This window comes from Bos taurus, chromosome 12 (assembly GCF_002263795.3).
Source record: "Bos taurus isolate L1 Dominette 01449 registration number 42190680 breed Hereford chromosome 12, ARS-UCD2.0, whole genome shotgun sequence".
NCBI lineage: Eukaryota > Metazoa > Chordata > Mammalia > Artiodactyla > Bovidae > Bos > Bos taurus.
Genome location: NC_037339.1, coordinates 34652075 through 34674619, shown reverse-complemented (window position 1 = coordinate 34674619; position 22545 = coordinate 34652075). Strand labels below are relative to the sequence as shown.

The window sequence follows — 22545 nt, the reverse complement described above, 5'->3', positions numbered from 1 at the left end:
GAGTTTTGTCACCCACCAAGACGGCCCCACGAGCTGGTGGGGGCTCGCCGCTGCCCAGCCCGCGTGCTCACCTCACAGGAGACGTGAGGGACCGGGAGTGGAGTGGCGCTTCACCGAGTCACTGCTCACAGTTGCCGTCCTTGGCTGTGTGATCTGTATATGAATACGGTGGACGCACACACTGAACCCATGGATGCTCTGGTTTTGTGGTTTTACTTACACGGTGGAATGCCTTCATCACACCGAAGGCCAGGTGTTGGTTTTGATGTCTGTTTTACTGATCGTTCCCGTTAGAATCCCCACACGGCACAAGACGTGGTGGGACCAACAGCACTGCAACTTTCCCATCAAAGGATTTATGACTAGAAATACAACATCGGTTTCATTTTCCACAGTCTCAGAACTGAGAGAAAACTGGTCTTTATTTCTAATGCTGTCTTAACAAGGTGTTAACAATGCAACCCATTCCTAACAGTTTCTTAATATTTAAATTACTGGTATTATAAACATTTGAAATTATTAATACAAAATAAAATACAAATTAAAATTTTAAAAATACAGTGTGTCCTAATCAGTTAAGAGCAAACTCAACTCTGAATATAACACTCCTAGTTTCAGGGTATTGGGAGGGTGGGGACTTAGATTATTTAAATAAGTATTTGCCTTTTCCATTTAGTTAAGTCCTGATTTTTAGAATTAATGTCTGCTTTCTTGCTGTGACACTCCTGTTGTCATAGTAGTGTTGTCATTTTTGTGTCATATTTACTCTCTTATACCATGTTTGTGCAGGAAAAAAAGTCTTCCAACCCAATTGATGTAGATGGGTTCTCATAGAATGTGTGTACATGTCCAAAAAAATGATGTCGATGATAAAGCAAAGTCAAAAAAAAAAAAGAATCAAAGGACGGGGAATGAACATTTTAAATGTATAGATCAGTCTTATGGACTCCGTGGGAGAGGGAGAGGGTGGGGAGATTTGGGAGAATGGCATTGAAACATGTATAATATCATGTATGAAACGAGTCGCCAGTCCAGGTTCGATGCACGATACTGGATGCTTGGGGCTGGTGCGCTGGACAACCCAGAGGGAAGGTATGGGGAGGGAGGAGGGAGGAGGGTTCAGGATGGGGAACACAGGTATACCTGTGGCGGATTCATTTCAATATTTGGCAAAACTAATACAATATTGTAAAGTTTAAAAATAAAATAAAATTTAAAAAAAATAAAAAACTGTAAACAGAAAAAAATAAATAAGTAAACATAAGACATGACATCATAAAACTCCTAGAAGAGATTACAGGCAAAACATTCTCTGACATAAATTGTACCAATGTTTTCTTAGGTTAATCTTCCAAGGCAATCAAAAATAAAAGCAAAAACAAATGGGACCTGATGAAATTTACAAGCTTTTATTTAACAATGGAAACCATAAACAAAATGAGAAGGCAACCTATGGACTGGCAGAAAATATTTACAAATGATACAACCAACAAGGGCTTAATTTCAAAAATATACAAACAATTCATACAACTCAATAACAAAAAACCAAACAGTGCAATCAAAAAATGGAATACTACTCAGCCATAAAAAGCCATAAAAAAGAGTGAAATAATGCCATTCACAGCAATCTAGATGCAACTAGAGATTATAATACTAAGTGCAGTAACTCAGAAATAGACAAATACCATGTGATATCACTTATATGTGGAATCTAAAATATGACACAACCAAACCTATCTGTGAAACAGAAGCAGACTCTCATGGACATGGAGAACAGACTTTTTGCTAAGGCAGAGGGGGATTGGGGAAGGGTTGGAGTGGGAGGTTGGAGTTAGCAGGTATAAATTATTAAATATGTGGAATGGATAAACAACAGCACCCTAATATATAACACAGAGAACTAAATTCAGTATCCTATGATAATCCATAATGGAAAAGAATATGAAAAAAAAGAATGTGTATATACATACATATGTAAAATGAAACCACATTGCTGTATAGCAGAAATTAACACAACACTGTAAATCAACTATATTTCAATTTAAAAAAAAGAAGAAATTTATCATATAAAATTATTAAAAATAAAAAATAAATAAATAAATAAAAGGTGTAAATCCAAACTTTTGTTTCTAGCTGCATTCTCCAGAGTGATGAGGAATTTCTCCTTGGTTACAACACAGACTTTCAGATGGGCTGTATTCTAGACTGTACTGCATAAACCTACCGTGTTAAGTACATTATACAGTGTAGTTGAAATCTCCACCGAAGGGGCGAGGCCATGCTAGGAGCACCCACAACGAGGCACATACCCAGAGAGCACTACACACCAAGTGGCTGCGACCACTGACTATCGGTTGATACTTTAGGGACCTTGAAAAACAGTCTTTATTTCTTTTCCAATTTCCGAACCGACTGAGAAGCAGACACAAGTCAAAAAATGAAGATCAAAATGTCAGCTTTAATAGTAAAGTTAGATTTGCAGCAAACTAGACTTGCTAAGACCTTTCAGTGGAGCAAACGTGAACCTCTCAACCCCTCCCAGTTCCGCAGCTCCTACAGGGCTCAGGTTCCCCCCTCGGGCACCCCCCAGGTCAGTCTCTGCCCGTGGGGGACAGGGTGGGAGCTCTTCTGAAGAGCAGAGCCATCCCCGGCATGGAGCCAGCGAGGCTCGGTTGCTTGCACTGTTTGTCCCCACCATTCCCTGATCTAACACATCACGGCTCACTGGGCTTCAGTCTTCTTTGTAACTGCCACTGCACACTGGCTGTGGTTTGAAAACCAAGTGAACTTTGGGTCGGGCATAAACAAGCAGGTGGAATAAGAGGGTAAAAAGGGCACGGAGTAGAAAGTGAATTTTGAGCTGAATAGTCAGTGCAGCTTCAGTTTTTGTCCTGGGCTTTGTATCCAGGGCCTTAACAAACACAAGAGAAAGAAGCAGAGATTTTAAGCACGTGGTTCCTCTTTTTAAATAAAATGTAACGCACGTTGGCTCTGGTATCCATGTCCCCCCAGGCTCTCCCATGCCTTGACAGCACAGGCCTGGGACTAGCTTCCTAACCAATGGAGGACTGATGACACTTTAGACCAAATGTGGCAAAACAAGATCAGTGGAGAAGCTTTAGATGTCAGGGATTTAGGAAACTCCACCCACAGTTAGGAAGCTCCAGCTCCTGCCCATGGGCAGGCATCCTGCGGGCATGGACTCTGGCCCCAGTGGCTGGTCAACTCCTGGAAGGAGACCTCTTCCCACGTGGTGTCCGCATGTCTCCCACTGGCTCCAGGCTCTGGTGGAACCCTGAGCAATACTTGACTAGCTAAGTCTTATCTACTTGCCATTCTCTACTCTCTTATCCTTGAGGTCGACAAAACGCTGAAGGACACAGGATGTCAACTGGCACTGATGGAAGGATACCCACTGGTCCCCAAAGCTAACCTGTCAACTACTTCTCTTTATTTGACTAAACGCTACGTGAATGTCTTCCCAGCATCATTCTCGGGCCTTCACCTGTTCCCCACTGGTGGCTGCGGACCACTCGGGCCTCCTGCCCACAGGACAGCACAGAGCCCATCTCCATGGGCAGAAGGCCTGTTCCAACCCCCTCCCCGGGAGCAGCTGCTCACACACTGGTTGGCAGTCTCCAGTTTCCTTTTAATAAGAAAAGCAAAATAGGGTAAAAGGCGTAAAATAATAATAATAAAAAAAAATAGTTCGGGTCCAAAATTACTTACCCTGAACTTCAAAATCTAAGTTTCAAATAATGAAAACTTCCCAAATCCACCTGCTGTAAACTCTGGGCAGCAAAACCTGATCTAAGTTTAGATAAGGCTGTTTCTCAGGTCTGTGTAGTTTAGGGTGGGTGGGTGTTCATGGTTTCACTGTGTTTGATTAAAGGGAGTGGCCCAACCCCCACCCCCAATGGAAAAGCCTCATTAGACCCAGTTTATACACAGTGGTACTAACTTTCTAAAATCCAAATTCTGAAATACATTTGTATGCAAGGGCTTCATGGAAAGGACTGCAGACCTATAATTTTTCTGTTAAAGGAAGTCTAGAAAAAACACAAAACTCCATCAACTATCACAAAGGCCAAAATTTTCTGTGTACATTTTAATATCCGAAAGCAATAAAATACATTGCAAGTGTTGAATCTGAGTTTTAAAGTAGCAATAACTTAAAAGTCCCAAATAGCTGGAGACCCAGAATTTGGGGGTCCCCAGGACAGAGAACCCCAAGTTTGGTGTGTAGGGTTTGAAAACTTGTGCCTCAGGTATAAGAGGAACATCACCCACCTGTTAGGGCTCAGGTGTGAACTAGCCCCAGCGCACAGCCCTTCCCTGAAGCAAGGTCAGCATCCATCCAGCCTCTACTACAGAATAATTCTATTTCATATATTTCCAAATACATATGTGTAATCACATATGTTGAAGTTCCAATACTTTGGCCACCTGATGCAAAGAGTCAACTCATTGGAAAAGACCCTGATGCTGGAAAATATTGAAGGCAAAAGGAGAAGGGGGCGACAGAAGATGAGATGGTTAGACAGCATCATGATTCAATGGACATGAATTTGAGCCAATTCCAGGAGATAGGGGAGGCCAGGGAAGCCTGGCATGCTGCAGTCCATGGGGGGGTTGCAAGGAGTCAGATACAATTTAGCAACTGAACAACAACAAAAATTATAAATGTCAACTAATCGCATTCCCTAAAAAGGTGAAATAAAATCAACTCTTAACAAAATCAACGAGCACCTAATAAACTGAATATATACCAAGTACTTTATACTCAGTCATAAAAAGAAACCCCTTAAAATTCCAGTATAAAATACATACGAAAGTTCTATCCTAGTATTTCCAATAAACACACATATACACAGCATGTCAAACCTTAATACCGGAAGATACTAAGTTTGATTTTCAAGGAACTTTTTCTCAAGAAATACCAGTTACAATGACTTCATATGTACATTTGCTTTATTAAAATTGTGGCACTTAATATAATAGCAGAAATCATCACATGGCTCACATCCAGAAGCAATACAATAGTGGAGGTGCAAACATTCCTTATTACCAGTACAAGTAAAAAAAGTGGTAATGTGTCCCATAAGCCCTTAATTGCATAAAATATTATACTGCACATCATTTACAGCCAGCACACTTAAATAATTATCATCTTTTATATTCTGCAAGGGATATAACGTTCATAGGACATTCAAACATGATAAAAATTAAACATCAGTTCTGAATTATTCATGGGGAAGACACAAGCTGATAATTCCTCTTTTATAACCTACTGGATATTTTCACATGATTTTACAATTTTTCAATGTCTTCAGAGTGAAATCCCAAGAAAAAAAAACTCCACTAAGTGCCATGTTGAAGGACAAAAAATGTTGAGTGCAGCACCTTTAGACAATGAAAGATCACATCCTGTCCAACCACACCATATAAATTAGGGCGTTTGTGGGAAACGCGTACAAACAAACATCAAGCAAATGCCCTCACAGGTGACGGGCATGGCTTTGGCAAGCAGTTCTCAGAAGCAATATTCACATCCAGCGAGAACAGGGGCCACCACCAGGTCTCCCGTGTGCCACCTTCGTGATCTGGGATGCCTGCAAGCCCAGGGAGGGGGACCTCCAGGAAAAGGATGTGAAGGGCACTCAGGGCACCCTAGTGGGGGCTGTCTGCAGAGTCTCAATCAAGTAGTATTCAGGATAAAATACTGTACCACGTTATACATGTGCTAAGTATCTAGTATGTAAAACTGCAACAGGCTCATAATCAGATCCAGCTGATAATGCACCCAAGAGGATCTGCTTAAAGAAACAATAAAGCTCCACAGACCTAATCCCCCTAATTTGTTTCAACCAATGATATGTCCAGTGTTTCATTAGCTCCTTCAAAAATACTGCATACATTAAAAACATAAAACTAACTCCCCCCGCCCCCCCACCACCAACCAGAGACACAGAGACTCTAACAGACCGCTGAGCTTTGGTGTGTAAAGTGCAGTTCACAGAGGTGCTGGCCAGCCAGCCAGCCGCATCCAGTGATTTCAAGTTCACCACCAGCCTCAAAACACTACTCTCTCAGGTCAAGGTTCCCTGTGGACATCCACATTAGTAAGAAGGTCAAGATTCTACCTGATCAACCCCCAATGTGCTTCACCATCCCTGAATGCTGGCAATGGGGCTTAAGGAAGGACAGTGAGTCATATTTGTGCTACGACATGTCCAGGACATAGCTCCCTGCTTCTCTCCTGGTGTTGCCTCACACTTTCTGTTGTATGAAGTTTTCAAGTTTTATGATGATACAGGCAGTACATTCCATCACCCTCATGGCAACCTCAGACGTGAACCTGTCATTGGGGATCTGCGGGAAGGGCAGCAGGTCAGGGTACCTGGTCTTCAAGCTGTCCACACCGTAGGCCTCCAGGGTGTGGACGTCGTTGGTCAGGCCCTCCAACTGCTGGCTGTACTCCTCGATCTTCTGCGCCAGGGCCGTTGGCTTCACATCTTTGTCAGATTTGCCCCGCACAGCGTAGTCGGCCGCTATGAGAGCCAGCTTGGCAGACAGGAAGCATTTGAAGCACACCCACTCGTTGGCATTCTTGTGCAGGTCATTCCTGGCAGCCGAGAAGTTGGCCCTGGCCTGGCGCAGCCACCTGCGCGCCTCCACCGGGTTGCCGACCGTCTTGAAAGTAGGGGGCACAAAGAACCTCTGGGAGTACGTCTGCCCAGCCGGTGGCGGGCCTTTCTCTTTATTTTGCTGCTGCCTCTCGGATTTGTGGCTCGTGGCCTCCTGGTTCCATGATGTGTAAAATCTCTGGAAGGAGAACTTCTCTGACTGGAACCGGGTAGCCGAGGTGGGAAACGTCCTCCTCGAGGCTCTGTCTGCATTTTGATCAAGAAAAGCCTGTTTCTCTAACCTGTTAATCTCATTCTGCAGATGCTTGAAAACCTCATTAGCCATGTCATGGTCCTCTGGGTTTTTGTCAGGGTGCCATTTCAGGTACAACCGCCTGATAATCTTCTTCCTCTCTGACTCAGGAAGCTTCCAGGCTTGCTCCACCACAGACGTCACCTCCTTTAGAATTTCTGGGAGAGAAGTAGCCTTGAGCTTTTTGGGGGAATGATGCTTGGAAGATGGGGTCTTGAGGCCCTCTCTCCCAGGGAAGAGGGGTGGGACGCTTCGAAGACCGGGGGCCAGGAACTCTGTGGGGCTGGTAGGGGTGGAAGGGGCACTGTCTCTGCTCTGGGAGCTCTCCTCTGGCCGTGAGAACTTATACAGATCCAGAGAGCTAACGATTTTGTATTCACTGTAGCCAATGTCAATCTGATAAATCTTTCCTAGGAAGCTCGAGTTGTCGGCGTCTTCTCTTTCGACCTCTTGTACGATGATGGCATACGTGTACGTTGGCTGGTACGACCCGTAGATGTCCCCGCCTTCGGCATCGACAAGGTACCCAACATACTCTCCCGGGTAAAAGACATTCATGGGGTCCATGAGCAGGGTGTAATGAATCTCAGCAGGTATTGGCGTGCCAGGCATTGGCAGTTCAAGTTTTGATGGTTCTGAAGAGTCGTACTTCACGCCTAGGCTGTCAAGCTTCTCACTGATCCTGTAAATGTCGTTGCATCCCAGCATAGCAATTAGGTAGGACGTGTCGGAGATCAGGTTATCGGTCGCCGACTTCAGCGTCATGGCCAAGGCCAGCAGGAAGTTGATGTCCTTACTGTCTGAGTGTTGTATGTACAGCAGGATGACGGCATTCCCAAACCGCTTCAGGAAAGCGAAGGTCTCGCTCCTGCTCTGGGGGATGGGGTTGAAGCCTTTCACCCGTAGTGTGGTCTGAAGCTTCTCGAAGCAGGACACCTTCAGCCCTTCCCGGAGGGCCTTGCAGAGGCGGATGGCCTTCTCCTCATTGGCCAGGAAGGCATTGTCATTCTCATGCTTCATGATCCTGACGAGGCCTGCGATGAACTGCTCAGAGGACAGCAGGAGCTGCAGCCGGCCTTGGAGTGAGCACAGTGCCCCGAACTGGCACACCCTGGGGGTCTCCTCGTCCAGCTGCTCCTCCAGGATGCTGCTCAGCAGGCGCGGACGCAGTTTCTGGGGGAAGAGCATGATGAGCTTGGTGTGGAAGCCGTGGTCCTTCCCCAAGTAACACTGGCTGAGGTCCACCAGCATCTGCACCCCGATGCTGCCCTGGATCCGGCTCTTGTAGTGTGGGGCATCATCGAATACCAGGATGCTCGACCTGACCAGCCGGCCATCCTGGCTTGGCAGGTAGAGTGCGAGGTCCCGGATGTTCTCCAGGTCGCCCCGTACCTTGACGGAGTCGTTCTGCAGACTCCTGAACAGGCCAGAAACAACCCTCTTGACAGTGCGCATCTCGTTCGGGTCCAGCTGCTTCCCTTCGGAGTTCTTGAAGATGCGGCTCAGCACCTCCACATACTGCTTGGTGGAGATGACGTCCTCAGTACCCAAATGTTTGAACAGCTGGTGGAAGGTGCCCAGCTCTAAGGGCAGCTTGTACAGATACGGCTTGAAATCGGACTCGTACTCCAGGTTGATCACCACCTCCTCCGGCTTCAGGAGCTTCCAGCCATCTTCCACCATCACAAAAGCAACACCCCGCAGCTGGAAACGGAACTCCCTCTTCTCGGCGCTGAGGAACTCGTATATGCTCCTCAGGACCTTGGCTCTAGTCCTGACCATATCTTCATCCAGTGTCGTGATGTTGCACACATTCCTGCAGTTGTTGATGACCTTGTCCACGGGGGGGTCAAGGTTCACGTTCAGCAGGCTCAGAACCTGCTCCAGCTGCTCCTGGGGGCCGAGGTCACTCCCTGCTTGCTCCCTGATGCTCAGGGGCGTGGCCTTCTCTGGGAGGATGGGGCAGGACGTCCACAGCAGCTGCAGCACATCGCACTGCTTGAACTTCGGGTTCACCTGGGCACCGCTGAACCTGATGAGGGGGAGCGTCCCGTTCACCTCCTGATATTGAGGGTGAAATCGGATGAACTCTGCGGGAGCCCGCTCTGGACACAAGAAGGGGATCAGAGACAGTTCTTTCAGGAAGTCCCCCACGAACAGATCCGTTCGTTCCTGGAATATGTGATGGAGAAGGATGTCGACCGTGTTCTGCAGCGTTTCCTTAGACCAGTTTTCTGTATTAGCTCGCACACTGATCTCCTTAGCAAACTGCAACAACTGCTGCTGAGAAAGGATGTGTTTCAGTCCAATGTTTCTTAGGAATTCTACCCAAGAGGTCATAAATGCAACTTGATTTTTGGGTTTTATAAGTTGTTCCAGTTTTTTAAAGAAGTCCTTTGGGATGAACAATTTTTCAGGAAGCATAACTTCAAAAACTCTTACAGTTCTGTCATAGAAATGCTTTGCTTGCTTTAGTCGGTTGTTAGCATCGTGGATTATCAATAAGCCTTCCAGCTTTTCAAAAAGCTGTTCCTTGATCTCAGACAGCTCCTCAACATTCGACAGTCTATTCTTGAGATAAATCAAATGCTCTAGTTTTGCATCGTAAGAGAGATTTTCAATTTTTGGTAAGAGGTGTTTCAAATATACCTCAAGATCATCCACAGGTACACAACCCAGAAGCTCATACAGTTCTTTCAGGTGTATTTTTTCTTCAAGAAATGCAGAGGACGATGATTGCGTCCATTTTTCCACTTCAGCGGAGGGAATACTTTTTGTAAGCACGTAGCATGTTCCAAACTTTGCAATGCTCATGTAGCGACCACTGATGGATTTGTAGCATGGAAGTGACTTTAAAATTTTTATGTCATCTTGAGACATCAAGTGATTCAAATTGCAGTTGAAATACATCAAAAGTGCTTCAAAGTCATTTTCCACTAATTTTTCAGTTCTAAACGTTGAGGTTTGGACCATGTAATGCACAGCCTTCAAAATGCTTGTGGGGCTCTCTATGTTGGCCGTGTGAGAGGACAACAGAGGGACAAATGCACTGTCTTTGGAGCAGATTTTGTTCAAAGCCAGCTGAATGCAGCCAGCTTTCATGAGGGCATGAAAAACCTTATCAGTCTGGGCGTTTGGGAATACAGCGATGTGCATGAGGCTCAGCGGGAGCAGGACGTCCCCCTCAGGGACCACAAGCTGGTTGGCCGACACAGTGAACTTTGTTCCGGGGAGCAGGGCCCAGTCTCTCAGGGTGTCCATGACGGCATCAAAGGCTGGCTTTGTTTCCTCTTGGTCCTCCTTCACGTTCATGGACTCGCTGATGAAATGCCAGGCATTCTTCAGCCAAGACTCACTGGCAAAGCTGTCTTTCCACTTGGTGCAGCTCTTGGTCTTGTACTCGCGGGGCAGCACAGAGGGCAGCAGGTCAGCAAAGCTGGAAATGTCAAACACTTTTGCGACTTTGCAGTTCAGTAAAATATTGCTGTACTTCAAGTACAGTGTGTTCATGAACAGGTCTTTGCGGGATGGGATCAGTTCGTGGTATGTTGTTAGAAACTTGGGACGTTTTGCATCAAAAGTTTGCAAAACACTGTCCAGGGTAATGAGAAGGGGCAGGCCCTCCACTTCAAACTCACTTTCTTCTGTGTCCTTAAAACAATAATCGACTAAAAGTTTTAAACTGTGGAAAAGCTTCAGGTTGGTCTGCTGGAGACGACAGGGCAGCTTCCCAATATGGCAGTTGGTGTCGGGGGAGGAAAAGGTCATTAAGAAAGCCCGGACATCGGCAGGGGTGACATAGCTCACAGGGATGTTGGCGTCCACAAGGCAGTGGTACAGGTTAGCAGTCTCATCACAGTTATAAACCAGGTTGAAGCCGATCTCCAAGAGCAGGTGTTTCAGCCTGTAGACGTTTTCTGCGACCGTTTTGCGTGTGGTGATGTTATAATCTGCATTTTTAAGGTGCTGTAGCTCATCCTGCAGTAGATTGTCAAAGAACGGCCTGGTTTTATTTGAGGTGGACATGTTGACCCAGGTGATGATGACGGCGGAGTGCAGGTCGGAGCCGTCGATGCTGGGAGCGCGCACCACTGGAAGGAGGCGCTTCATGTCATCGTGGATGCAGCTGTACAGCGCCTTCACCAAACAGTACAGGTCTGGCTGGAGGTCCAGCCTGTTGACGGGGAAAAATGACAGGAACTTCTTCAGCGTGTCCTTGACAACGTGGATGGGCGTGCTCTGCAGGACCGACAGCGTTGGGTCTGAGCCGGAGAAGTAGCGCTTCTTCAGCTGGGCCAGCAGCTCCACATACGCAGGCGCAATGAGTGCCGTCATCAGGCTGCTGTTCCAGTCGCTGCGCACGCCGACCCCGTTGTCATCTCGCCACAGGTTCCTGCGGGCCGAGTCCAGTGCAAAGTGGCCGTTCACGTGGAATGGGAGCCCCGTCTCTAAAGAGAGTGGCAGGAAGCAGAAGACCCTGTGGGGCTTCTTGTAGTTGTGGGTGATGCAGGCAGCCACACCCCCGCGAGGGAAGAGTGTGATGTCCTGGTTCTTGTGTGCTGACACAACGCTCTTGGACACCTTGTCCATGCTAGAGAAGCCAGACCTGTTACAGATGAGCCAGGAGGTGAGGCTCCCCTCAGAGTCCTCAGTGTCCATGGTGTAGGTGACCTGCTGCACTGGGATGTCTGGGAGCTGCCTCTTCTTTGTGACACTGTCAATGACAGACGCGTGAAACTGCTTCCTCTTCAGCCGGTCCCCGTCAGTGATGTTGCCCTTCACAGAATACAGCACGTTCAGGGCACCCGTGGCTTTGTCTATTTCACAAATAGAGATTTTTTCCATGTGGTTAAGAAACATTAACAGCTCTGCCCCATCTGACCGCAGCTTGTCCAGGAGGTTCTGGACCATCCTATCAGATGATGGAACTGATGAGATCTCCGAAACCTTTGCCATCTCTGCATTACGGAGAGGGAATCGGAACATCGTGCAGTTGTCCAGCTTGAAGTGGGTTCCCAGGTAAAGATCCAGGACGTCCGAGAACTGAGTTCTAAAATCCGCATCCAGGTCTCTGAACATGCGTCCAGGACTGACAGATGTGGCCCCCGGTGCATACCTGGCGTGAGGGTCGAAAATGCACAGGATGTCATTGCCAGAGATGAAGGAGGGGCAGTCTGTGATGTGATATACGGAGTTGAACCCCACCCCATACTGCCCAGTCTTACAAGGGTTCCCTTCCTTGGTGCCTCTGCCCAGGTTCTGGATCCCTCTGACGTCATCCTCCGTGAAAGGCTGGTTGTTGTACACACACAGTGCTGGCCCCTGCAAGGGTGCCCACTTATCATCAAATATCCTGTCCACTGGGTGCTGCCTGGGGTCAAACACAAAGCAGATCTCCGTGGCTTTTGCATCATCAGCGTTCTGAAGCAGCTCTTTCAACATTTCCTTTTCTGAAGGATAGGCATTGAGGATGCTCTTAATTCTGCTGGTCAGTTTTTCCTTCTGCCCAAACTCCGAGCCCAGCGTCGTGAAGCACACGTTGGATGCATACCGTTCCAGGGCTTTGTGCCGCTTTGGCACTGCACCCAGTTTCACGGCTACTTCCCTGGGTATGTCTGCGTGACAGTACTTGACAGTGCTGTCCTTCACTTTTATCCAGGGACAGTCATTATAGCACAGAGACTTCGCAGGGAGAAGCTTAAGGTTAGTATCTGGCAATAATATGTGGCCATAATTTTTCTCACAAAATTCTTGTTTCTTTTCTCTAATGAGACTCCATATCCCCTCACTGATTATTCGCCGGCAGAGCTGAAAATTCTCTTCTGTTACTTGTTTGGTTTCTTTTTCTTGAGCTATGGATTCCAAAACGAGGGCAAAATCTTCCACAGTGAAAGACTGCCTCACACCCACACTTTCAAAAAGTTCACGGAAATTATTTTTATATTTATTAGGCAACTGATAAAGGTATGGGGCTGCTTCAAAATTTAAATGAAAAGCCACCTTTTCTGAGTTGACATATGCATTCTCAACTAGAATGAAGCTAAAGGTTTTCAGCTTTTCAGTGACTGCCGTCTTGGTGCTGTCATTCTGCATCATCGCCTCATGGAGGTATTTGTAGCAAGCGTTGGTGATGTTCTCCTGATATAATGTGATCCCATCATCAACTGACTTTGCAACTTCTCTCAGCTGGTTCACAACCAGCTCAACTGTGGGTTTCCGGAGCAAACCCAGAAACTCCTTCACCGCCAAGGGCACAGACCCACAGCCTCTGAAGGAATGAGAATTTTCATTTAGAATTGGTTGCAAAAGACAGACTATATCCTGGTGCTCAGCTATATAGAGGTCAGTTGCTGCAAACATGGTTTCAGGCTTAAAGCTGTTGCCTTTCCAATCCAAAGAGAAACCTGCCGGCTTCGTCAGAAATGGGAGGAAGGGGATTGTTTGATACGTTGCAGCAAAATCCTTTGCTCTTGGATCCCTTATTTTCAGTTTTTCATCAATAAGACTTAACAGGATGCTACTTCGTAGACAAGCAGCGCCGTGATCACTTTTATTAATTTCAGCTACTGACTCTGCACGCTCCAGCATGTCGTCCCACAAAATATCATCCTTCGCCATACCTAGCTGGACTAGTTTGATCAGAATAATAGGGTTTAGATAGTCCTGAGTGGAACCGTAAGGAAATCGTCCATCTTTAGTATCAAATAACTTAGCGACGCGTCCTTCAGGGTGGATTAATCTTGACGGTAAAACCAAAGGATGCCCCTCCAAAGAGCAGGGGATACATGGGGTAACGCGGAGGATCCCCGAGAACTCATCAACTTTCTCATTTAGGACAAAATTCATTAAAGGATCTCTGAGTTCTGCTTCAATTTCCTGAATATTTGGGAAAAACACTTCTGAAAAAAACTGTCTCTCTGAAAATGTATTTTCCAACAGTATCTGTTTGCAGCCAGCTTCTTCAAATCCTAGCTTTACCGAAGAAGGAAGTTCAACAGCACAAAGGTTTTTCGACCCTGTCTTCTTGAGGTATTTCAAAAATATCTTGAAGGCGGCTGGACCAACATCTCTTCTTTTAAGTATGGAGTCATCCAGAAATCTCACGTTCTTCATGGAGACCCACATGGACCCGTCGGAAAAGACCCTCGTCAAGTCCTTCCCTTTCCCATGGGCGATGTCTTCATAAAACCCTTGGCAGATGACAGAAAAGTCATCATGCACTAGGTCGGGGTCAGGCCATACAGTGTGGTAAGTGTAGTCCGTCAGCTCCCCGCTGGCAGCTAGCTCACGCAGCACGCTGAGAGCCTCCAAGTACGCTTTCACGACCACGTGCCTCATGAAGGTGGTGTTCCAGCGCCCCTTCGTGTCTGTCTTCCAGATCTCTTTCCTGTTTGAAGTAACAGCAAAGCACCCATTGATGTGAACTGGCAATCCCGTCTTTATCCGCAGGGGTAAATAGCAGAACACTTCTCCAGCCTGTGGCCGCACGGCCCACTTCTGGTCCTGGACTTCAGCAAGGAGAACCGCCACAGCCCCACATGGGACCAGGCCCAACCTTCTCCCGCTCTCACTCAGGGAGAACCTGAGTGCCTCCCCTGTGTCCATGCAGGTACAGATCAGCCATGTGGTACAATCCACAGTTTTCTGGGGCAACTCATCCGACGGCTTTTTGGATTGGCCCACCTTAGCCATTTCAAAGAGAGCAGCCGGGTCATCTTCTGGACCTCTGAAAAGTGGTGACTGTAAGTCCGCAATCCTTCGGAACACATGGTGAAATTCCTCCACTGTGATCTGCAGGATGCAAGATGACTTGGGGGCCTCAGCGGGGAGCTTTTTGTTACTGGTGCCACAAGTTTTCATGAGCTTAGCAGCTTCTTTTAGAACGCTGATGACAGGTGCGGTCAGCGCTTTGGTGGAGCATGGTTTTTTTTTTATGACTATTGTGTCCTGTGCTAAGCTGGGATTGGTCTCCTCAATCTTCAGGTACTTCAAGTACATGGAGGTTACATTCTGAGTGAAAATGATGAGTCTGTGTCCACAGAGACTAAACTCATCCACCAGAGAGTAGATGTCAGCTGTGTTGTAGCAGGTGCTGCTGACCTCGCTCACTTTGGCTTCCTGCTGGGTTCTGAAGGACAGTCGGAACAGAGTCCCGCTATAACTGTAGGGTGCCTCCACCGTCAGGGGCAACTGACAGTCAAACACGTTCATGAATGGTTTGAACTGATTAGGAAACTTCCTGAGTCTCTTCTGCTGTTTGCTCCAGTTAATTTTGATCCCAGGGTTAGACCTGTCCTTAATGTGCTTGCTAATGTGGTTGATGTTCGGGTCAAACATTATCATGAACTCTCGGCTCATAATGACAGGGATGTCAGTGATGTGGTACACAGAGTTGAACCCAAGACCAAACTTCCCAACCTTGTCAACTTCGGCCCTCTTCAGAGATTCCCCAAGCCTGGTTATGTTCACGAAGTCTGAATCCGAGAACTGGGAGTTGTTGAATGACCACAGAGCCGGCCCATGGCACGCTGCCATCCCCGGGTCCAGGAGATTCTCTCGGATGTCCATGTTTCTTCTCATGTCAATCATGAAGCTGCATTCTGTTGCATTTGCATCATCAGCATTTTGAAGAAGCTCTTTAAAGATATCTGACACCGAAGGGTACTCTTCCAGAATGTTTTTGATCCTTACCGTCAGCGGTTCTCGTTGTCCTGACTGCTCAAAGCCCATGTTCTCAGGGTTGATTAGTCTTGTACTGAGGCATGGGACTTTCAGCCACTCGGCGGTTTTCATGGGTATGTCCTCATGCACCAAAATGATAGGCTCCACAGAATCTTCCAGTAAGTCATTCAGGTCATCAACTTTGATGTCACAGTAGCAGCATTCATGAATTGGCTTCATGATGAGCTTGGAAGGGTTCTTGCTATGATGTATAGGAACCGGTGTGTTGGGGCTTGCTGGAATCTGATTGCTGTAAAGCCACCTGATAATGTTCAACATAAGATGAAGATTCTGTTTGCTTTCCTGGTCACTGAGGTCTTGGTCACTTTTGAGATACACCTTCTGAATGACCATGGAAATATGATCTGCTGTCAACTCCTCTATTGAGCCACAGGCCTTAAACAGCTGGTGGAACTTTGCCATGGTTTTAGGCACACTATGCAAATAAGGCTGAAGGTCAAGATCATGGAATGGTTTTATCACAGCTTGGGCGAGAGGACAGAACTTTTTGCCAGTCCAAACCCACGGAAATTTTAAGGCTCTGAAAGCATCTTTCCCTTCATTTAAATGATCATGCATGAATCCATAAATTTCAAGCAAAATATGTTGGAATTGGTAGTAGTCTTCATCACTAAAGGTCTTTGATGTATACCAATCCACAACGATCTTAAAGTGCTTTAAGACAGCGTTGATACCAGGTTTTGTGAGGATGCCTAAAGCTTTCTCCAAGTTTACATGTACGCTCTCCACAAGGGGAAGTGACGAGCCAACCAGGATGGCATGGGCTGCATCGCACATGTCAGGGGGTGCACAGAGCTCACAGAGGTCGCCCTTCCAGACTAAGGAGCCTGGGTAGTTTGGGGGCCTTTCCTTGCAAGCTGGAACCCATTTTATCTTCTTTAAGGTCGCCTTCCCTTCACATGAGTGCAGCAGGGCAGGGTTCTTATTTAAAACCAGTAAGAGTGTCCTGGCTTTCTTCAGGAGAGTGTCCTGATTTGGACAAGAACTGGCCTGTAAGGCTTCAATTTTTTTAGCCACTTGCACAACATCTTTCTCTTTGAGACTGGCTTCATTTTTCAAGCCAATCTGTCTTAAAGAGTGAAGGATGTCTGGGGAGGTAAAGGCCGAAGGTGGGAAACAAGCTTCCTCTTCATCATAGAAGAGGTCCTTCAACACCTCTATGTCAGGGTCGAAGAGTTCACTGGCCATCACCAGCCGCCCTGGCGGGAGCTGAATAAATTTTAGTGGTGTTAACCAATCAAGCACATTTGGGTTCTCACTTTTGAGAGAGGACAGGTTCTCAAGGACCCATAGCACAAGGTGTGTCACCTCTTCTTGAGAGTAAAATGTACTTTCTATGTCTTTTAAGATGAGCTTCAAGCAGCTGGTGGTCCTGACCTTCTCCACCTTCAGCAAGTTCGCCAGGCGGATGGTGGCCTCATCGCTGCTGTCGACCACTGAGATGGAGAGCCGCAGGCCAGCCGGGAGAGTGGCCGCAGGGTGCAGGACCCTGCAGCCCTTCAGCCTGGTGTAGGAGGACAGCCCCTGGCTGGATGAATGGTTGATGCGCTTGAATATTGTCAGCTCCTGAATTATTCTCTTCTCCTTCTCACTGCTCTCAGTCAAGTTGGCTAAGAACTTACGCAGGGCGTCTTTGTGCGTTGGAAGCAGCGATGCAACCTGGTTACACAGCTTCTGCAGAGGCATCTTCTCCATGATGTGTAGCACAGCACTCGGTGAGGGCAGGTGGATATATTTTTTAATAAGTGGGTGCTGTATGGAGGCATCTAATTTTTTAAGGACAATCCCTCCAAGCTTCTGTACCACATCCGCTAAAAATTCTGGAAGCTGTGCTTCCGACTCGTCATCTAAAATGACTAATGAAGGAGCCCTGAGTCTGATGAGCTCCACACACGTCTGCCCTTCTTCTAGTGGGGTCCTGGGGATGAGCGGCATCTCATCAAATAAAGTCAGATCCTCTGAAAAATGTACGTAGAGATGCTTCCACACCATCCTAAGCCATGACACAGACGGGTGCTTTCTGTCTTCATCGCATGGGTACCACTGGACAATCAACTCTCTGCCAGGCCAGAATGTGTTCATTACTTCTTTGATAAGACGTGCAAAGCGATCTGTATTAAGGAGCTGAAGCTGAGTGCAGGGTCTTCCTGCAAGTCACATAAAGAGATGCTATGAGTACATACAAGTCTGCTGTCACTCATTTAACTTGCATATTCTTGCACAGTGGATAGGCCTAGAAAGTCACTTTGAGAGTTTTAAGCACACTGTAAAAATGCAACAATTTGGCATAATTGTGCTGATAGAGCCTAGAGAAGTAATATTTTTCTCTGGAAAGTGCTTACTTTATTTTTTTTATAAATTTTATTTATTTTATTTGGCTGCATCAGGTGTTGGCTGCAACACACAGGATCTTCAGTCTTCACTGAAGCATGTGGGACCTTTAGTTTGTAGCAAGTGTGATCTAGTTCCCCGGCCAGGGATTGAGCCAAGCCTCCTGCACTGGGAGCACGAGTCTCAGCCACTGGACCACCAGGAAAGCCCCTGGAAAGTGCTTATTTTAAATAAATACATAGAATGCATTTACATGCATTTTAAAAATTACCCTATAGTATCACACAAATGGAATCAACATGGAAAATAATTTTTAGTGGTGATTTGATCACAAATAAGACCATCAAAGAAAATGTAAATAAAGCTTAAAGAAGCCTCATTTTATTTAAGAATAATTTATAAGCAGGCCCTGTAAGAATTTTTCTTTGTGGTGCTCCCAGGAGCCAAGCAGCTGAAAGGATAAAGTGAGGCTCCAGGTGAGAGTATGGGGACTGGTGTCCCTGTCCTAGCTGACCCAGGCTGTAGGAACTGAGGCCGCCAGTAGCCTGGAGCTTCCTGTCTACCACGACTGGACATTTGAGAAGAGGGGGCTAGCACGGCCTCTCTGGGACTTGAGGGCTCACTGGAGAGAGGAAGGGGCCGAGGTTACAGCTCTGAGATGCTCTGTGCATGTCCAGGCAGGGAGCACAGCCACGACCCTCCGAGGCAGAGTTTCACTTGTGCTTATCACCCAGGAAAGGGCATTCTTCTGGACTCTGGCCTTGGCAGCAATGCTTTAGGGATAAGCAACAGGGCACAGGGGCCAGCTGTGATGGCATCCTTTCCCCACCAGGTAGCTGCACCCTGGGACGGTTGATAAACCAGGAGGCTAGTAAGGTTTTCTCTGGGGAAAAAACATGTTTGCTGATTTTCAGCCACTGGTCTAGAAGATAACATTTTATTTCTAAGCACAGTTTGTGTTTCTGTGTATTTGTCTATAATACCAGGGATAATAAAATTTTAAAATAACATGATATACCTGTGGGTATATATTTGCCTATACAGGGAAATAAAAAGCATCTCAAATTCAATCTTATGCAAACTAACATTCCATTTTCTCCCTAGCATACATATAATATCTAGACTCTGGAAAGACTAATTTTGGAAAAAAATATAAAAAGGGGAACACCTCAAGCCCCTTGAAATTTTGTCCATCAATATCTGTTAACCAGGGAAGGACACTCTTATTTCACAGACTCACATACCAGGGAGATGGCCTTAACTTCTACCAAGAAGATTCTCTCTCATGTTACAATAAGACATTTAAAATTACTGCCACAGAAGTTTAAGCAAGGACACACTTCTGCAACTGTTGAAGACACCAATACCCATGTCCTAATTATTGTCAGTTTCTACACTATGTGACATAGGGTGAGTCAGGCAGTAGTGTTTAAGAAGTCACAAAATCTTGTCTATAGTCTGAGTAGCACAGCCTCCTTGGTCTGTGAGTCCCATTAAAATATTATTTTTTAATTCATTTTTAATTTTCTGAAAAATGCTTACTGAATTATCTATAATAGAATATCCAAATCACAAGGCAAGGATATAATATCAAAGATACAAAAAAAGAGTTAGAAATTAAAATTCAGAACACTCAAAAAACAGAAAAACCAAATGTGCAGCACACTGTGTTCCATGTTAATAACTGCCACCCAACATGCACTCTGCAGATAATCCTGTCCAATAACCTTGCATGAAATTCAGCAGCCTATAAGCCACATACCTACCTTCAGTACAGCTGTCTAGTATCGATGTGCAAATAAAATGTCAATGATATGCACACACCACATGTAACATGCGACCATGTGCGCCACGTGTAACATGTGATTCACGTGTACACCACACGTAATGTGGTTGCACACACCACATGTAACATGCGATTGACGCACACAGCACATGTAACATGCGATTAATGCCAGTCATGCTTTGATGAAACAAATCATAAAAAATAAAGGAGAGAGAAAATGTAGTAAGAGACAATTCTAAGCACAGAAGTCAATTAGACTTGGAGTTCTGATTTCTGTTTATTTTGTAGTTAAGCTTTCAGCTTTTTCCCTAAAGTATAAATGTTAACACAGAAAAATGTCTCCATGCCCTGGATTGGGGCACCCTTGAAATTGTGAAGCACCTCAACTGGTATCCATAAAATAGTTCAACAGCATTTATTAAATGACTTGTGCTTCTGTGGCCCTGCCTTTCGAATTATCAGCACTGTCAAAAGAGGTTAAGTATTTTGTGCCAGGCATGTTCCTAGAGAGAGAGTGTTTATCAGTTGTAACTATTCAGGAACAACTCTGCTCAGAGTGGTTTGTGCTTTCCTGTGGGTCAGCTCAAGGTAAAACCGTCAGCATGCTAAATCTATGGTTCAGCCCTCACTTTGAGGAAGATTTTCCATGTGGATGGAAACAGGATGCTACAGTCCACTTGAAAATAAGATGAGGTGCCAGTTAAACTGTAGGCCATCTGTCAGTCAAATCTTCAAAGGAAGAAAAAGGAAACAAAGGACAGAAAAGCAGCACACAGGGATGGAGAGGGCAGCTCGGTGGCCAGCCCGGTGCTCCCAGAGCTCTGCAAGGTCCCAGGGAAGCCTCCCTCTACTCCACAGGGCACCAGGCTGGCTCAGAACAGCACTGCGAGCAGACTTCTCAAGAAGTCGGCAGTGACACTGCAGTGCGGCCCTCGCTTCCATCCTGAACAGGAGACAGACGACAAGTCGGGCGGTGGCCGACGCCACCCAGAGCACCCCCTGCCCCGGGGCAGGCGGCTAACCATGCAGCCTGCTGACAACAAGACTCTGCCTTCCGCTCCTTAAAGATGTAGGAATACAGTCACGGTAGCTGTGAGGGATCAGCCACTTTTCCTACAAGCTAGAAAACAAGGTTAATACTTATATGAATTATCACTATAACAGTGACTTAGCTTCTAAATTAATTTTAGCTTCAAGGAATAGACTGACTCCAAATGTTTACTATAATGTTTACTATAAAAACAGTTTCTATAAAGCTAATCTCATATCCTGATTTTCCAAGGGAAACAGAAACTGGAGGAAAACAATGCAAGTCTATCAAAATTTTTTATAAAAAGACAGTCAATAACTGACACTTCACGGACAGAGATCCTAGAATGGATGTCCCTCTGTCCATTTCAATCTCATCATATAACAAGTGTGGACACTCTCACCCTTCCATTAAATCCCACAGCTTAAATACCAATCTCAGCATAATTGTTTCATTTGAGACTAAATGTTCTATGAACTGAAACATGGCCTGATTGTGGCATGTGTAACAACCACCTATGTACTCTACTAGTATAGTTTCCTCTCTCCTTTAATTGTTAGCACCAGAAAATAATACTGATACAACTTCTAGCTACTGGGGTAAATGAAAAAAACAGGATTCAAAGAATCAAATGAAAAAAACATCAGGCTGCAAATGAATACAACACTTAGTCATCATACCTGAGTATCCCCAGAGAAGTTGTTGTGCTAGAATATAATTAAATCCGTTCTTAGAAAAAGCCGGAATTGTCACAGTTTTCACATAATGGCTACAGCAATTATTCTGAATCTTAAGATAGCACTGTTTTCAGAATCTTACACATCATTATGTAAAAGAAAAGCCATAAACAAACTCCAAACATAGCAGAATATACATTTAAGATTTAAGGATATACTTCAATATAATTGACCTAGGTTCGATTCCTGGGTCAGGAAGATCTGCTGGAGAAGGAATAGGCTACCCACTCCAGTTTTCTTGGGCTTCCCTTATGGCTCAGCTAGTAAAGAATCCACCTGCAATGCGGGAGACCTGGGTTAAATCCCTGGGTTGGGAAGATCTCCTGGAGAAGGGAAAGGCTACCCACTCCAGTATGCTGGCCTGGAGAATTCCATGGACTGTATAGTCCATGGGGTTGCAAAGAGTTGGACACAGCTGAGCAACTTTCACTTTCAATATAAACTAAATCCAAATTATGAAGCATTCCTACCATGTGTCTGATTCAACTGCTTTTCTTCTACTTCCTCCAAAACCTATTTACCTGCTCTTCTAACTTCCAAGAGTCACCCATTTACTCAAGTAACTTAATACAGAAATAACCTAGACCTGTGATAGAAAAAACAAAACAACAGAATCTTCACCCCAACTCTGAAGCTCCAGATAGTCCTAAGTCCTTCAAGCTCTTTCAGCCTCAATGTCTCTGTCCCTCAGAGGAGGATTAAGGTGGAGAACAAATAAGACACAGAAGATATGCATTTGAAAAGAAATTCTGACTCATGGCCACACTACAGGCATCTGCCTGCTTGTATCCCCGTCCCCGCAGCTCCACCCCACCCAGCCCAGCAATGGAAGCTCAGCATCAGCCTATCAACCTGGCACTGGGAACATGAAAGAGACTAATGGGTGGCTTCCTAGTCTGTCTGGCCCAGGAAAACGGGGCTGTGATCAGGCAGAAAAGATTAAAAGGGTGGCGACAGACTTGAATGACACAGGTCTGTGT

The 22545-nt window shown here is 45.8% G+C and overlaps 1 protein-coding gene across 2 annotated transcripts in view; it reads right to left on the bottom strand.

Moving 5' to 3' along the window:
* Positions 1 to 1393: 1393 nt before the first annotated feature.
* SACS (sacsin molecular chaperone) overlaps positions 1394 to 22545 on the bottom strand; it is a 68784-nt gene continuing 47632 nt past the window's right edge. Inside the window, exons 9-10 of one of the 2 annotated variants that reach the window (XM_059892246.1) lie at positions 21509 to 21535; positions 1394 to 17828 (exon numbers count right to left, since the gene is read on the bottom strand). In XM_059892246.1, the coding sequence (XP_059748229.1) occupies positions 6271 to 17828; positions 21509 to 21535 (11585 nt within the window). In that variant the 3' untranslated portion in view covers positions 1394 to 6270. The remainder of the gene's footprint in view (positions 17829 to 21508; positions 21536 to 22545) is intronic. The other variant, XM_015473836.3, reaches the window with a different exon arrangement.